At 41.9% G+C, this 18,277-nt stretch overlaps 1 protein-coding gene across 1 annotated transcript; it reads right to left on the reverse strand.

Moving 5' to 3' along the window:
- Positions 1–934: 934 nt before the first annotated feature.
- On the reverse strand, positions 935–8,024 carry ercc4 (excision repair cross-complementation group 4). Its single transcript, XM_031297998.2, has 10 exons — positions 7,695–8,024; positions 6,562–6,742; positions 5,792–5,987; positions 5,453–5,660; positions 4,682–4,862; positions 4,460–4,591; positions 4,232–4,336; positions 2,429–3,095; positions 2,210–2,322; positions 935–2,044 (listed from the first exon to the last, which is right to left on the reverse strand). Exons 1-10 carry the CDS (start codon positions 8,010–8,012, stop codon positions 1,302–1,304), a joined length of 2,844 nt encoding a protein of 947 aa, XP_031153858.1. The 5' UTR covers positions 8,013–8,024; the 3' UTR covers positions 935–1,301.
- Between the last annotated feature and the right edge of the window lie 10,253 nt (positions 8,025–18,277).

The following is an 18,277-nucleotide window of genomic DNA, read 5'->3' on the forward strand; positions in this document are numbered from 1 at the left end:
GAGTCTGTATTTTGTTCTCAATCATCAAATAGAGACTGGCTGGTATCTTAAAGTGTTCCTCCAGAATTTTCTGTTATTAATGTACTGAACAGAACGCTACTTGTGTGTCCTGTGTCTTGAAGTAGTGCATCAGAAACTGAGCACAAGAGCAACACAATGCTCTGGAATGGGTGATTTCAACTGTAGGCCTACTTTAGTAGTAAGAACGTGCAAAAGGGACTACTTTAGAAAATACTACACAGGGTAGGTAACAGTAGGCAAAAGGTAAATTAGAGTTACTAAAAAACTAAGTACAATTATGAAGCAGTGGTATTTGTGTAGTTCCATTTTGCAAAAACTGTTGTTGACTAAAAGTATAAAGGGAACTATAGCTTGTACTCAGTTACTTTTACTAGACAGTTGTACTTGTTGATGCTATTTTTTGTGCAATTAAACACCTAATTATATATTACCAATGGTGGAAGAAGTACTGATATTATACTTAAGTAAAAGCAGCAATACTACAGTGTAAAAATACTCTTACATGTGAAAGTCCTACCTTCAAACTACAAAAGTATTATCATTATCAAAAGATACTTAAACTACCAAAACTGAAAGTACTCATTATGCAGAATAGCCCATATCCTAATCATAAATATTATATTACTGGATTGTAATTATTATGTATGTTGTATGCTTTTGTTTGTCTGGTTATTTTGGTTGTATGTATTATATAGGTTTGTTTTTCTCTCTCTTGCAAAAGAGATCTTGATCTCAATGAGATTACCTGATTAAATAAAGGTTATACTGTATATATAAATAACACTGACTAGAGCAAACGGTACTACCCCAAAAGACATTAACACTTGAATATTTTAAAACAATGTATGTTGAATGTATATTTTTCTGTGTGCTGTACCATTTAGGGTTATAAAAACTGTGTTGTTCTAGAAAACTTTATTTTGAAACAGGTTATACAAAACAATTATAAAATATTTAAAAACTTTTTTGCCGAGTTATTTAAAACAAATCTAATGTTCTATTTTCAGAATAGTTTACAATATACAATAGAAAAAACACTGCATTATTTCAGTTCATTCTGTACATTAATACACATTTCACTTTTGATGACAAAGACTCATACTGAACAAATGTAAGGTGTGAATTCAGTCTGTATCGTTCTACATTAACGTCACTGTCATCCAACTTTACAATGTAAAACTAATCCTGATACCAGGACAGATATATGTATAAACAGTCAGATGCTTTAGAAGAAGAAGAAGGCATATTTTCCATTTACTTTCCCTCTATTTCTTTACTGCCTATCGTGTCTGTTTGGCCTTCTGCACAGGAGCAGGAACATCAGCAACATTATGCAGAAACTCATACAGCAACTTAGCGTTGCTTGCATTCCCGAGTATTTCTGCTAGCTTGTCCTGACTGAGTTTGGCCAAATCTGCCAGACTGTCTGCATTTTTTACAAGAACACGATAGTTTTTTGTATTGACCCCAGGCATTTTCAACAGGAAGTCGTAAGGTCCGGGGTTGTAGAGGTCTGCCGATTCAGCCACCATGTCTGACTCGGCTGTGACTGCCTGAGCTGCTGCAGCATCGGGTTCAGAGCGACCTTTCTTCAGTTCCAGGAAGAGCTCAGCAGTGGCATGTGGGGAAGGGCACCAGAGTATACGGAGCCGGGGGAAATGCAAGGTGAGTAAGGTGAGTTTTGAAGAAATATCATTGGACGATATCTCATGACGGTAATCTGACCGGGCCGTTAAGGAAAACGGTTTTGCTGGGTCAAACTCAATGAGAAGCACTGGTTTTTTGTAGTAGCGGGTCATGGAGAGACACTGGGTGTAGAGGCGGCCGCTCTGCAACGAGCCAATCAGATCACTGACGCTCTTGCGCTCGACGCATGTCTCCGGGGTCAGGATGTAGTCACCTACTTCTAGGGTGACAGGCTCGATGTCCAGCCCACGGCGGTGCAGCAAGGAGGGCAGTTCACTGCGGAACTCCCTCATGTCCACGATGACTCGTGAGGGCTCTTTGGGCTGCTCCTGGCCTCCTGGTTGTTGGACAGAAAATGGAAATACTAAATAATCAGACACTTATTCAAGAACACTTGGGACCTTTGAAGGAGATGACAAAGTAAACTGTCCTGGAAATTCAAAGAGAATAAAAAAACAGGGAACAAAGCTACACTTTTCAAAAATGACTAAAATAGACATGCCTGCTTTGCGGGTGTTAGTGGTGGCATTGGCAGGCTCTAAATTTCTAGCAAGGTCCAGGTTGGTGTCTTCTCGCCCCTCCCTCTCCTCTGGGACGACCATAGTAGCCTTTTCCCTGCAGAGAAACAAACATACGAGCACCAATGAGAAGCCGACATTTCAACAAAACACACATCAACAGATACTCCCCGGGTGCTTGAGGAGAAAGAATTAGTTCTGACCTGATCAGGTGTTCAAAAGCTTTCTTTTCCTTAGACAGCGCCGTCAGGTACTTCTGTTCTTCTGTCGAGCCTCCGTAGATGAGGAAATACACCCTCAGTGCCTTTCCGGGCCGGCTAGCTTTGTAGATCTCCAGCTGGCGGACGAAACTGAGTTCAGCGTCGTACAGCACCACGAAACCGGGCTCCACCTCATGCAGCACCCGCGTCAAGCTGTGGGGGTCAGTGAGGCCTTTCAGTGGGTGGATGACAGTCAGCGGCTCCTTTAGGACGCCATAGTAGGCATCCGATGACAAATCCAGCTTCAGCTGTTCTTCCTCCCCTCCGTCCTCCCCCATCAGTTCATCCTCATCTCCACTGCTTCCCATCGCAGCTGCTTCATCCATCTCCTCTTTCCCCACCATCTGGGTCAGGGTCAGGGATGGCCTTTTTTTACTCTTTGTGGACTTTGTGGGTTTTTTCTGTGCAGGCTCCTTTCCCTTGGCTCCTTTTTTAGGCCAGCCGTTGCCCTTTTTGTGCAAGTCAAGTGCAAAGGCAGCGGCTGCAGCAGAGTCCCGTTTACCGATTGTGCGGGCATATAGTCGGTTAAGCATCCAGTCAGAGCCGCGCCTGATGTACTGCTGCAGCTGGGCACAAGTCCTGTCATCACTGGCACAGATCAGCACACGACCTGGCGGCAGCATGTTAAGCAGTTAGACGGATACCTCTCCTATCGTACCTTTACCGACACCATTTATCTCAACCAAGTCATACAACATCTATCATCAATGAAGGTAAAATAATGAATGTGTATCAACAGTTTGTCCCAGTTTAAAGAAAAAAGAAGAGCCTGATGCTTCCTGTTCCATTGTCAGATGAGCCCCTGTCCTGACACAGAGGAGACTTGTTGTTCGGTGCAGTTTCAACTGTTTAGCCATTACTTTAAGCTAACTGTTTCAACTTATCTGCAAACTAGTTTTCATGCACTCTCAATATGTGGGGATTAAATGTTCAAACAGCTGAATCAAACTGTGGATATCTTCTTGTATCCAAATTGTGATTTCTATTTCTTTCAAATTCCTTGAGCTACTCCACAATCTTTCCATGTACCCCCTATCAACTGTAGAAGTACTCTTTGGGGTACTAGTACTCCTGTTTTAGAATCACTGGCTTATTGGCACACCTAAATGGAACGCAGCCATCGTCAATGTTATAAGTTAAACCCGGGCTTTTCCTGCTATGACCAGCAAAAATATCTACTGGGAGAAAGCCCTATACCATACTGAGTATTTTCAAATTCAGTAAAGTGTGTGTGTGTGTGTGTGTGTGTGTGTGTGTGTGCGTGTGTGTGTGTGTGTAACATGTGTATGATAAAGTCTAAAACGCAGTAGCACAAGGCAGTGAACCAGGACAAACCAGCACACCCTGAGGACGACTTTGTGATACATCTGCTGTGTTTAGGCTGACCTCTGCTGGTTCTACATTTAAAATTCAATTCAATTTGTAGATTTCATCTATTTATATGCTTTCCCCATGTAGATTCAGAGGCAATTTCAATGGACAACAAAACCACCTTTTAGAAACTAGTAGTCGTTTCTATGAAATGATGTTAATATTTTATATATCAATATATAATCATACAGTCTATATAGGTTTATCTCACACAAAACGGTCTGACTGTAGCTGAAATAGCTTCCTTGCACACACTTTGACGACGTATACCTGCGCTGCGCTTTGCCTCTGCGCCGTACCTTGCAGTGCGCAAAGAGCACATTTCTTATCACGTGTAGGCGGCTTTATAGTGCTTTAACAGAACTGAGCTCTAACCTGGTTCATCTTCGGAGCTCTTGTTCTCCTTCTCAATCTCCTGCAGTACCTCCGTCAGAGCATCCCACTTTGGGCTCTTTTCCAGCACCAGTTCTCGCTTCACCTCTGAAACACGCACATATACTGAGCCTTGAGTAACTCCAACATCAGTACACACACAAGCAGATAATGTTGCGGATATCTACTCTGAAGAACACAATGTCTGAGAACTGTTCATCAGTCAGTTACCTAAGGCAGAGGACGACTTCGGTTTCTCTGCCTCCGCTCCCACTTTGAGTTTCTTCTTGCTCTCAGGGATGCGGTACACTCTACCTCTGGCATTCATAAACATGGAGGTACTGGAGTCGAGGAACAACCACCCTGATGGATGAATCAAACATGGATAAAGGTGGCTCACCACAAAGATTCAGCACAATTATTTACCCCAAGTACTTGCAAGTTCTAGTTTACCTGAATTGGATCCAAAGATCTTTTGGCTGGAGCGCAGCGACTCGAGCAGATTGAGGAAGGTGACGCAGTCGTACTGGGTGAGGTAGAGCAGGAGAACCCTCAGCACTTTCAGGTCCTGGACCAGGGCCTTGGTCTTTGCTCCCAGCTGGTGCCACAAGGGGTCCAGGTAGTGACGGATGGTCTGGATGGGAGTAAGGCAAAACACAGCCTTAAAAATGAAAATTCAACTCACATATAGGTCATCAACAAGGTGTTTGGACAACAACAGGTGTGTTGTTACAGTCATAGTATTACTGGGGTTCTCCAGTTATTTGTAATGATTGCAAAAATCATCTGTGTCCAAGTGAATCTGGCACATCCGTATATGACTTTAAAGTGAGCGGTAAATCTTTGCCAAACACAAAAGTCATCTGATGATATTAGTCTTGTGTGAATAGTCAACTATAGAATTTGGGGTCATATTTTTTCTCTGTAGAGGATATTTTTCAAATGTTTCCGGATACTTCTCCATTAAGAAGGGTGTAAGCTGTACCTTATTAACAGCTTTAATAGCATTTTGGGTGCCAATTTAGAAGGTTCATCTTGCTATTTAGCATTGACACTAATCGTAAAAAAAGATCCGCCATAAGAATGACGTGTGTGCCAGCTTTTCATAAAGTTTCTTCTTTTCTTCTTGTCCTCATTACATTAGGCCTTCTAAAACAGAAGTAGAATTTGTTATATTTCAACATCAAATTCCATGCCAAAGCAGTCATAAACACAGTGGCAGACCTTTTCAAAGGCGTTGCCGAGCGTGTTCTCCACGGAGAGGTCCTCGGCCTCCAGGGTGGGGTTGTAGCGTTTCAGCTCCTTCAGACAGGCGCTCATGATATCCAGGATGGAGCTCTGGATGGCCCTCATAGCCGGCGTCAGTGACACATGGAGCTCTACCACGTCGGGCTTGTGCCTGTCCAGCGCTGTGTTTACTGATGCTTGAAACCTGTTGAACCAAGCAGGTTTAGAGAGCAAAGGTGAAGAAGGATGAGGGAGGAATGCAGTCTTTGTGAAATTACACGTGGGCTTTTTCTGCTATGTCTGCTGTGATAAAAGGTCTATTATGTTCGATGGTACCTGGGCCACAGGTAGAGCTTCTTGACGAAGAGGTTCCTCATCACACGCTCCACCTGGCAGAAGCCCGAGGAGAAGGACGTGGCCTTGTCAGTGAAGGCTTTAATGAAGCCTGTCTTGTTCTTCTGTCTGAACAGACGAAGGATGAAGGCCTCCTGACACGATTCAATGATTTTATGAGCACGATACACCAGGATGCCTGAGGGGGTGGTACAGAAAGATAGTCTGTGCATGTTAGTCTGGGTTTCTGTTTGGTACTGAGACCACACTGAGTGACCAGACAAATAGAGAATTCTGTAAATTGTGCAGTGCAACACCCATCAATAAATATGGGGGGAAACGTATTTGATGAAAGTGGTTTTATTGTTTAGTTATGGTACATTTAGCTTTATACTTAACATGAAATGCTTGTTTTAAAGTGTATTTTACTCAATCTGTATATGGTTTGTTTATGGTATATGGTTAAAGAGTTTGACTTTTAGATGAAAATAATTTAATAAATAAATAATTTTTTTTTTGTGTTTCTCAAAAGACTATAATTAAAGATATTCGCCAATTTATTCTTTTATCTCTCTTGTTAGTCCCCATATTAAAAGACACGTCTATCAAATTGTGAGTGACAATATGCTTGAAATATTGTTGGACAGGGCATTTAGTATTACTATTTTTGTTCCTTCATACCTCAAATGGACAGCGCTGTAAGCACTGAAATGCCTTTAAAACTAAAATATAACCTTTTGTCATAACAGTAAGTAACTGACAGTAGTACTGACCTGATATGAGATGAGCGGGGATGCGGTCAGTGAGGAAGTCGACCACCAGGATTCTGCTGGTGACGAACAGCACTCCTCCTTCAGTGTAAACATTATAGCGCTCAGTGCTCTGCACGTCGCTGGTCACTGTCCTGGGTAGGTGGGTCACACCCTCCGCTCGCAACTGCTCCGTGAAATATTCCTGAGAAGGGAAGACAAGAAAGAAAGTATTTAGTTAAACCTACTCTAAGTACCTTTACATATTGGATGCAGCTAGAGGTACCTGTAAAACTGTAAAAAAATATATATATATTTTGTTTACATAGTGACTGCATGGCAAATCTTAAAAAGGTTTTTCTGTGAAAAAAGGGCAAAGCATGTGTGACTACAACTTTAACCTTAATTTATTCAGGGAAGGTTCGCTGAGAGGCAACCTCTCTTTCGCAGGAACGCCCTGATCACATTCACACAGTTACACATTCATACCTGGAAGACTTAACTGGGTACGTGTTTTAAATGACAATGTTTTGATCCTATGGTGCAACATATAGGCCACTGGCTGTTCCCTCTATGAGGTGTGAAATTGCCCCAGAAATTTATGAAAGGATTGGACATGGGAAGGCAGCCAAAAAGAGATGTATCGTGAGGTGCATTACAATAGTGTAGTTTCTAATAACAAATAGGCTATGTGATGCTATATAGACCCTTTTCAGACATTTTGACATGTTAGATCAGGAAAAGCACATGTGCATTGTAATAATAACATGACTTCATTCCAATAAGTGTCCCAGTAGCCCATGACAGTGAGCATGCGTATTATCAGACCTCTGGAAATTGCTCACCTCAATGGAATGCAGCAATCATTAATGTTATTAATTCCACCTGTGCTTGTCCTACTTTAACAAGTCTGCTGCGAAGAGAATGCATTGTTCCCATGTTGGTGGTAGGACTAACGTCAGTACTTGCTTATGAATTATTTTCAAACAGACACCATGTTTGAATGCCTTAGCCCTTATTTCTGAAAACCATCTACAAAGCTCTGTTCTTGTCATCTCGAGTTACAGTTTACATTAGCCTACTTACTTTATCCATATTAGCCACCTTGCCTAGTTACGCTAGCTACACAAGTTAACACTAAGCTATGCGCTCCTCACCTGTTCTGGTGTGGTTGTGTTGAGCAGAAGGACCAGGCTGCCCTGCTCCGAGTAAACCCGCATGAACTGCAGCAGGATGCGGTCTATCCCCATCCCCTCCGCTACCACTAGCAGCCCGTCACAGCCGAACAGACTCAGAAACATCTCAGTCTCAAACTCCAGCAGCGGCCCCGCCATGTTGGCGGCACAAGAACCACGAAAACAACCAAATTTTCTCTTACTCCCAGTGATAAAAGTCACCAAAAAGCGACAGAAGTCTAGCGAGAGACAACAGTGGGGTGCTCGCATCTGGTTATTCAATGTTTTGAAGTTGCACATCCGGTCACGTGATACTAAAAAAACAAACGAGAACGTGATAAGTGAGCGTGCCAAGGGCGCCATCTAGTGACATGGAGGACAAGATGTTCTGTTTTTACAAGACTTCAGAGTTTGGTTGCTGATGGTTTATTCAATATGAAACGAAAGCAGATGTGCTTTTATCTCTTTGTAAATAGTTCATTATCACATTCTCATTAACATTGAAAAACTCTTCCATGTTGAGATTTTTTTTAAATTTGACTGCATACCAGACCTAACTTAATGAAATCCTTTTTTTTTTTTTTTATCTCACCAGTTTTGATGTCAGATTTTCCCATAAGCATTTAAACGCACCAGTTATGCTATTAAACAGTCTCTGCTATCAAATGTATTCAAACAGAATGCTAATGTTATAATGATAATGTCACGTTGATTTTAGAACATACTAAAATGAACCACTTTGGAGAAGGGTTAGCGGTATACATGCAGTTTAGTGTCCCAAATTATTTTCCAAAAACTGAGAGTCCGAAATAATGAGGTCTTATTTGAGACAGGTTGCCCTAACTCTAACCCTAACCATAACCATAACCAAAACACCTGTTAAACAGGTGGTTAAGCAGGTTCATAATTAAAGACATTGTATGGGGAATTTGGGACACTAAACTGCACGCATACCAGGGTTAGCAATAAAGTATAAATTATTAATTTGGTTAAAGCATAATCAGCATGTTTCTAAATTCTGTTTTAAGAGACATTTTCTTCCTGACAAGAAGAAAATCAATAACACCTTGAATTGTTTTCGCATCAAACACCACATTTAAAGTTATTAAATATCAGATGTGGTTGTGACCTGTCAAAATAGCTGGCAATCCGATGCACTGATGTAATAATATCAGTATCAAACCGAAAAACCACACAGCAGTCAAACACTAATCCATTTTCAGTTAACTAACGCAATAACAAACACACTAATACACTATCAAACAATACAATGGGCCCAGAAATTCATAGTGCGGCGCCAATAGCTGTTTTAGTGACAGTATTAACCAGTTTTTAGGTGGATTATTCCTGTTATGCACAGACAGGAACAGTGCTGTAATGTGTTTGCATAACAAAGGCTGCCAGCTGGGCTTTGTAAAACCCTCTGTTGTGTCAGCCCACATTTCTCTGCCGTAAGAGAGGAGGGGACCTGAATAGGTCTGTGCTCATGAACAACAGCAGGAGCAGGTCGAGGCTGAGCCCACTAACACACACACACACACACACACACACACACACACACACGCTAGAGTACAAACACAGAGATGTTTTGTTACACAGAGGCACAGACATGACTCACCATAGCTTTAAAACTTCAGGCTCAAATTTAGCCACTTGTTGTTGTTGTTACATCTGTCACTCATCTGCTATGATGTACTCCGTGTGGACCCAGATTATATAAAGCAACACCCTTGAGTGGGACTCATTATAATGAGTTATCTGGATAATATGTTTTCTTTTCTTTTCACTTTGTCCTAATCTGCAAAGTTATCTTTGAAGTGACACAGGAAACTCTGTGGGTGAATGTGAATGTGCATGTGTGTGTAAAATTAATTTCTTTTAATATCCTGATTTAGAATAAATGAGGGGTGAAGGACTGTTGCCGAAAAGTATATTAATTAAAACTCATATTTCAGTAACTCGTCCATCACTTATGAATTTCATTAATGTGTTAAGTTCTTCAACTTCTTTTGATAGAATATAATTACTATATGGTCAAAGATATGTGGCCTGTCCCTCACATCAACCCCATCCAACACTTTTGGGATGACCTGGAATGCCGACTATAAGCTAATGGCCTTATCACGCACCATCAGTGGCGGACCTTAACCGGTGGTTAATATATGGCGGACGTTAACCGGTGGTTAATATATATATATATTAAAAAAAGTGTATATATACATATACACATACTGTACATATGCACATAAACCCTTCGGTAAAAGATCTGAATATGGGGCGCCCGGATAGCTCAGTTGGTAGAGTGGGCGCCCATATAGATTAGATTAGATTAGATAATACTTTATTCATCCCACAATGGGGAAATTCACTTGTAACAGCAGCAGTTTTTCCACAATAAAAACAAACCAACAAACAACCAAACAAACAAACAACAGGCAAATAGAGGTTTACTCCTCGACGCAGTGGGCCTGGGTTAGATTCTGACCTGTGGCCCGTTGCTGCACGTCATTAGTACCCCCTCTCTCTCCCCTTTCATGTCTTCAGCTGTCCTGTCAAAAATAAAGGCCGAAAATGCCTGGAAAAAAAAAATCTTAAAAAAAATTAAAAATTAAAATCTGAATATGTTTTCCACCACTGGTAACCTATTGCTCTGGTGGATGAATGGAAGCAGATTCCTGCAGCCAGATTCCAAAACCTTGTAAACCTTCACAGAAATCTGTCCACGCTGTTAGCAGATAGCAGAATATTAATGCAGATGGTTTTGGAATGAGAGATCAAACAATCACTTGAACGTGTAATAATCGAGTGTCCACATACTTTGACCATAAAGTGCACCATAATATTCGTAGGCCAGTATTTTTGAGTCCATTCATATGTATTCACAGTCAAAAGTCTCACAAACTGACAACAGGGATTCAGTGGTAGAGAGAGAGAGAAAGAGAGAGGGAGAGAGAGAGAATAATCATTCTCCAAAATGTCTTTTACAGCCACATTTACAGCCTTGTGTTCATCTATCCATTTGATTTTGAGAGTGATTTATTAGCTAAATAAAGACAAAGTTTATCTGCCTGCAAGGGCTCATTTGATCTTTCTAACAGGACAAATATGTTGGACAATTGAGGGCACAGACACATGGCTCCTGGAGGATTAAAGTGATGCAGTGTCGTGAACAAGCCTATAGAGAGCAGTGGAGCGCTGTGTTTTGCACACATACATCTCCCTTTAGACGGATTTACCTCTGCTATGATCTGTGTTTGAGAACGTTAATGTCCATCCAGCCTCTTCTGCAGCTTAATGTCAGGATGAAAACAGGCGGTTGGGATGGAGGGGTAACACAACGCCATTAGGACTGACAAGAGAGAGGAAGAAAAAAAAGCAAACATAAATGATTCTGCTATTATTAGAGTTTTATGGTACATGAAATTGAATCAAATGATGCATAAATGTGCTTAGGAGGAACCAGCATGTTTCCCACGGAGGGAGCGTCAGGTTGGTTGGCACATGTGAAGGATTGCGGCGGAACCTGTTCATCCGCTTCTCTTTGCATCAAGCGAGATGAGTAAAAGGTTTGGCAGCTGATGTGCATCCTGATATCATGGATGGTGCGGCACTATTGTAAATAAGAGGAGAACAGCTTGAAATTGATGGCAGGCTGGAGGAAAAAATAAGACAAGATATTTAACACTGCCTGCCTGACTGCAGTGTAGGAGGGAAAGAGAGAGCGAGAGAGAGAGAGAGAGAGAGAGAGAGAGAGAGAGAGAAGAGAAAACAGCTAAAGGCCCGATACATCCCTCCAGCCCTCATTAGGAAGAGAGAGAAGCAGCAGGGTTTTGTTGTAAATGGAGGGCTAAGCCTGAGAGCCTCCTAGGCTCTAAGGGCCAAACTCAACGCCTCTGGAGGTTAACACACACTCTCTTTAAAAGAAATAGCTTGACATTCTGGAAAATACACTTATTCGCTTACTTGCTGAGAGTTAGATTGGATGGTTGTTGCCACTCAGCCAGTTAGCTTAACACAAAGACTGGAAACAGGGGGAAACAGCTACTCTGGCTCGGTCCAAAGATAACGAAATCTATCTACCAGCTCCTCACACACACATCATAGGCAGACACCGTTTTTTAAAGGTCGCTGATCAGTCCCTTGTCGGCATGCCGTTGGAATGCAAACTAGAGCTGTAATCGGGCCTTGAAAGTTAGGCCCGACAAGGTCCGAGCCCGACAGAATTCGGCCTGAGCCCAACAAGTACATTTTGATTGACAGCTTTTTAAAAGGCCGAACCCATTTACAGCCCAACATTATTCAAATGTGCGCACGCACACAGCTCTTTTGCCTTTTGTCAAGAATGAGTAATTTATACAATTTTAACATGATTTATTCATGACTAACGTAGGCTATAGGCCACTTGGAAGTTGGAACAAAGAAATAAAATAAGTCCTCCAGAGACCAGCCTCCGTTTCACCTCCTCAGCATCCATTTTCGCGCTAATAGAAACGCATCACCTGACCGCATCACCTGACGGGTCCCGTCAGGTTCAGGCAAAGATCTTCAGCTCTAATGCAAACACTTAATGGAGATGTAGCAGATTTGATCTGGTGATTTGCAGGTCCAAAAAGAAGTATATTAAAACTGGACTTAAAGGTCTCATATTATGCTAATTTACAGGTACATATGTGTATTTTGCATTTACTAGAACATGCTTTAATGTTCAAAAACACATTCTTTTTCTCATACTGTCTGACTGAATATACCTGCATTCACCCTCCGTTTGAGCGCCTGTCTCTTTAAGCCCCCCTCCCGAAAAAGCACAAGTCTGCTCTGATTGGTCAGTGTTTCCGGGTCATCTGCGCTCTTGGAGTTTCTGCACAGCCATTGCAGCCGGGGAATGACTGTACCGGCACTTTCTATATATAGTATAGTTGTGACATCGCAACCGTACGGAAGTCCTGACAGCTCGTTTAAAGGGACAGATTCTGAATTCAGGCTTTGTGCATTTCTCTGTGGATTGAGCGTTATAATCCATTTATGTTTTTACAGTATTTATATAGCACCTTGACCTGCTGTATAATAAAAAAAAGCCATGGAAATTTCACGTTTTACAATATAGGACTATTAATTTAATTGGTATTTCCATAATTCAATATTTCAACATGTAACAAACATCGTATTTTTGAGCCAAAGCCAGCGCAGTATTGGCAGCATGTTTACTGTCTGCCCATAACCCAGATTTCTCTTTCTAACAAGTCTGATTCCAATCCGAAAACCAAAGAGCAGCCCTGCTACAACATAACAACACACAACAAAAACATGATTTTTGTTAATCAATTCTTTATCTTCTTGGTAAAGGCTTTAGAGAAGGTTTTGTAAGGGATGTGTAAAGCATAACCTCTTCCACACCTGCATCGACTATTTTTCAAATAATATCCTATGTACACGTCACTATTCTAGTGTGGTCATAATTAAGGTGCCAGGGGCCAAAAATTCTTAGACTGCACCTCAGGTTGAAGCAGCCAACTCAGGGTCAAATTCTATAAAGTATGACTCACTGAAAGCCTTTTAGTGCTGAGAGCAGCCACACATTTAGAAAACTGTGCTAGCGGAGCTGAGTTTCAGTGGAAATAAGTACTCCAGCAGCACAGAAGATGGCTTCTGCGGGCTCATGTATAGCATTTCAGGCTGTCATGATCCAACACCTTAGTAGAATGTGACGATTACAGTGCTTGGAAATGGCAGAGTGGTGCCTGCATGTTCACAAATTGGGATTATTACAGAACACCCTCAGTGCACTGAAATACGGATGAGAGAGAAGAGCATTTTGGCACTCAAAGCTGGGTCAAGCAGCACCAGTCAAGCATTCCCTGTAATGCTCAACCATGATGACACATACAGAAGTAATTTCTTTGTTTACGCAATGGTAGGAGCTGATTACCAAAAGCAAAGAAACCTACGTTTTTCCAGGGCTGCAATTTACATATTTTATCAGTGACAAAACAGGGGAATAAACATTATAGCAGTAAAGAAAAAGCACTCTCTCACGGTCAAACACAGCATGCAAAAGAAGCAGCAAGAAATTAGATGAAATTAAATTCTATTGAAGCAAATGTATGGCTTTCATAAGATGCGTGAACAAGGCTCGCTGCCTGTCACATCCACTTTAGCAAATCACTGTGACAACGAATGCCAATAAACGGGAGGGGAATGTGGCATTTGTGAGAAAAGATGAGAAAGAGTAGCAGAGGGCAGAGCTGAGGGAGAGGAAAAGACAATAACAGGATGTGAAGGAGTGAGACAGAGAGACAGTTAACACTTTTTTTCTTGCCTGTAATGTTTGGCAAACAGCTGGCTTTGTCAAATGGGCATATTAGATGAATAATTCAAGACGGTTGGCAGACTGGAGGTTTAGAGGACGGTGTCAGTAGGTGACAAGGGAGATACGTTACAAGCTGGAGGGAGTGGAAGGAATGCCTACGTGTGTGTGTATGTATGTCTGCGTGTGTGTGCGTGTCTGTGTCTGTGTGTGTGTGTGTGTGTGTGTGTGTGAATATGAAAAACTGATACAAAACGAAGAAGGTATACAGTGTGTTTTTGAGGAAGCAGGCACTAACAGAGAAATACCCACACTGCCGAGGGACTGACACGCAGAGTTTTCAGGACCTATTAGCATATCTCACTCAGTCCCTCTCATGAGCGATCATGGGAGAACTGCAACCGTTTTCATGGTAGTTTTTCCCCAGCACAGACCTAGGCTCTCTGTTTGATGTTGCAGACACACATTTTCTCTGTCTATAAAACCAATAAACCCTAAATCCCGACAGGATCCGAGGCCCGCTATCGACCTGCAGACCTCAAATCCACAATGCTGCACTTCCTGGACCAAAGATAGAGAGGCGAGGAAGAACAAGAGAGAACCAAAGGAGAAAAGCAGAGATCAAGGCAGCTCAAAGGCTGATTTGATCTCTACCAGCATTGTCCTAGAAAGGAGAACCTCCAATCTTGCTGTGGTGGGGAGGAGGGGGTGTGAGGTTAAGAGGGAGCTTGTGTTGAATTTAATATAGGTGTTTATGTTTTCACGTTAACAGCATCTTGACATTGAAGGAATTGAAGGCTACAATGTTGAACTTCTTGCCTTAAAGCAGAGAACCGTCCTCCACCTCACCTGAAATCTCTGACATTGCTGTCTTGAGAGGATTGATAACAATTTCATCTCTGTGTGGTAGCTTAGTTTAGCACAAACACTGGAAAAAGAGAAAGGCACCAACATGTTTGTGGGATAAACATATTCTAAACTGGGGAATGGTTGTTTACATTACTGTGTGAGTTTGGTACATTTCATGTGTTATATTCAGAGCTTCATGTGTAAATCAGGAGGTCCTGGAACACAGAAACGGGTCTGAAGGCAGGTCAGGGGGAGAGAAAAAGTCACAAACGCATCAAAAATCCACAGAGCCTGGAGCACGTTGGACAAGGCTAGGTGCTAGCTGCTAAAACTAAAACTAAAACTAAAACAAAAACTATTAAAGCAAAGCATTATTTGTTTCCATGTATTAATCAGAGCAAGCAGGGGGAGATATGTAGAAACAGCTGTTTGCAGCTCTCTTTCTCACTGTCAAGGGGGGTTGGGGGGTTGAGAACCACTGATCTAAGTAAGCCCATACCTCAGGTTTAATAGCCACTTCAAATCAGGTCATGTCCACGTAAGTGCCCTGGGTAATTTGCTAACAGCCGTTGTGACATGATATCCAGTGACATTTTAAAGTTGAAGACCAACATTTCTTTGCGTGTTGCGGCTTCAACCAGTACCAGCTGTTTGCTACCTCACTGGCTAGCTAAGCAACTAAAAGCAAAGCAAATATAAGATCATACAGTTACACCATGCTGGCTTGGCTGACATCCCATATGGCTCTGGAAATGCAGTTGTATTTTTTGCCAAACAGAGTATGAATATCATCCTCTGTTTTAGCCCCACTTGTTTTAGAGGTCAAGTTTGCTATTAGTTGATAACCAAAGACCTAAAACCTGCTTCTTTTCCCCTGACTTATGCTGGACAATTTTCAATTTTGAATGTGTTGCCTTTAATGTAACGTATTTGAAATTAAGTAAAACCATGCTTTAAATTACTATTTAGTTTCAGTGTTATTATATACTCCTGTGATGGCAGCCCACCTGTCACTCAAAGCAAACACCCTTAATTATGCAGTACTTTAAGCCTGCACATAATTTAAACGGGTCAATTATTTTTTTTTAAATCCACCTCCATACAGTTGTCACAAAGGGGGAAATTAGCTATAGAGACGAAACCGTATTTTGTACCATTGTAAACATGTTTAATTCTGCTAAAGTTATCATTTTAACATGGGGGTTTTGGGGACTGACTCGCTTTTGGACTCGCATTTGCAGTTTTTGGCATTTCTGCGTTGGCTTCATTTTTCAGGACCAGAGGATGCTGCTTAATCTCAATAGACATTTTCTGTGGATGACATCTGTGCTCATCAAACACTGGCAGACTTGAGTAGAAGGAAGCCATCATTAATGTTATTAGTTACACCTGTGTTTTTCCTGCAATGACATAAAGTCAAAATCACTCCCGTGAAAAAGGTCTAGGACAACTTACCTTATTAGAACATGGAGTCTGGTTACAAGGTCTAATCAGCCAGAACAACTGAAAGGACCTGTGTGGGTGCAGTTCCCATTTAATCAGGAGTCAGCTACCGGGACTGATAAAACAATGAGTTGAATGCAATATTTCTCGTTGGGCTAGGCATTGCAGCCAAATGGTTATGGTAAAGCGTGATTTAGGCTTCTGCATTAAATCTATGGCGTGGCTACGTACGTAGCTATGTGGACCCTACATCGTAGCCTGACGTACACCTCTCGAAAAATTTAACTACACGTCGGGGGGACGCATATCGCTTGGCCATGGCTTGCTAATGTTGCATTTCCCCCTACTCATTTGCTGGTTCTCCTTCTCCATAAACAACATGAAATAAGAGAGAGTTAACTTTTCCAGCTAAATATTTTCGACGTGGTCAGAAAGCACAGGGAAGACACTTTGTTTCTCCCACTATGCCTCTAGAGTCGGTACTCGCACCGAAGCTAATTGCTGTCACTCTCTTATTCGCTCTACCACACACTCCCCACACACACACACACACATGCCGGCCCTGCTATTCTCTTAAAGAGATCGATGCACACACCAACGCACAAGTATAAACTTCAGGCCACTTACGTAGGCTACGGCCAAAGGTCTGCATGGAGCCTCCGCAAGACCATAAATCATGAGTGTGATTTATGCTTCTGCATTAAATCTACAACGTGGCTACGTACGTAGGTACGTGGAGACACGGACCCTATGTCGTAGCCTGACGTTTACCTCTCGAAAAATGTAACTACAAGTCGTGGCATGCTAGCGTTGCGTTTCCCACTACTCATTTCCTGGTTCTCCTCCATAAACCGCATAAAATCAAGGAGAGGGTTCACTTTTCCTGCTAGAGATTTCCGACCGTGGTCAGAAAGCACAGGGGAGACACTTTGTTTCTCCCACTATGTCTTCCAGAGTCAGTACTTGCTCCGAAGTCAATAGCTGTAACTCTCTTACTTGCTCTACCACACACTCTCCATACACACATGCAGAGAAAATGTCAGCTATATAGTGTTTTATGTGATTATCAAGAATCAAAGTTTAGGTCTTTGTTGTCAGAGTCCCAAAGGAAATAAAAACCAGGTCAAAGTTTGCATAGAAACAATCGTTAGCTCTCATTTTGACCTCAGCTCAGGAGTGTGGAAACAAAGGCAGCTGGGAGAGTGATGCAAGGTCTGAATGAAGCCAGTGTATTTACCAAGAGTCAATGAAGGTGCCAGCACGTAGTGAAGGTTTAGCTAACGCGTTTGTGCAGCATAAACACTCATTCAGATCCACGCACACAAGGAAATACACACTTCTCCTTATAAAAGCCAAGACAGCTGTCAAGCGCCTGATGCAGTAAGTCAAAGGCAAAGGAGGATTTCAAACATTAGCATTCCTCCATAATTCCTCCTAATCCAAACACTAACATAACAGTAGGAAGTTCAATCTAATTGAGGAGGGGATGAAAGCCAAGGATATCCTGTGTGGTAAAAGATATCTGGATTAATTAGTATTGTTGTGGTTGTGTATGTGTGCGTTCGGTTGTACACTTACTCGTGCGTGGACGCCTGTTTGTGTGTTTGACAGAACGTGAGAGGGTAATTGTTACTGTATTATATCCTATATGTGGAGCCGCCACCTCATCAGTGAATGTACACTGACATAAGAAGCATGTTTGATTGGATTTTCCTGTTTTAATCACTCTGCCTCTATTTTTGCTTATGGTGTTGGGGCCTGTCTAATTGCAAGGACGGATTATACTGAGTGTCAACATGTTAAAGGCATGCAATCATGGCCATAAACATACAGAGGGGAATCTGGAGGCACAAGTTTTAAATGAATCAACCACATGTGAGTGTTTGTGTGTGTGCATCTTTCTGTGTTTCTGTTTTCTGTCTTTGTGAGGACTTGTGTGTGTATCCTTGTAAGGACCATGCCTATTCTC

Source organism: Sander lucioperca, chromosome 22, assembly GCF_008315115.2.
Source record: "Sander lucioperca isolate FBNREF2018 chromosome 22, SLUC_FBN_1.2, whole genome shotgun sequence".
Taxonomy (NCBI): Eukaryota; Metazoa; Chordata; class Actinopteri; order Perciformes; family Percidae; genus Sander; species Sander lucioperca.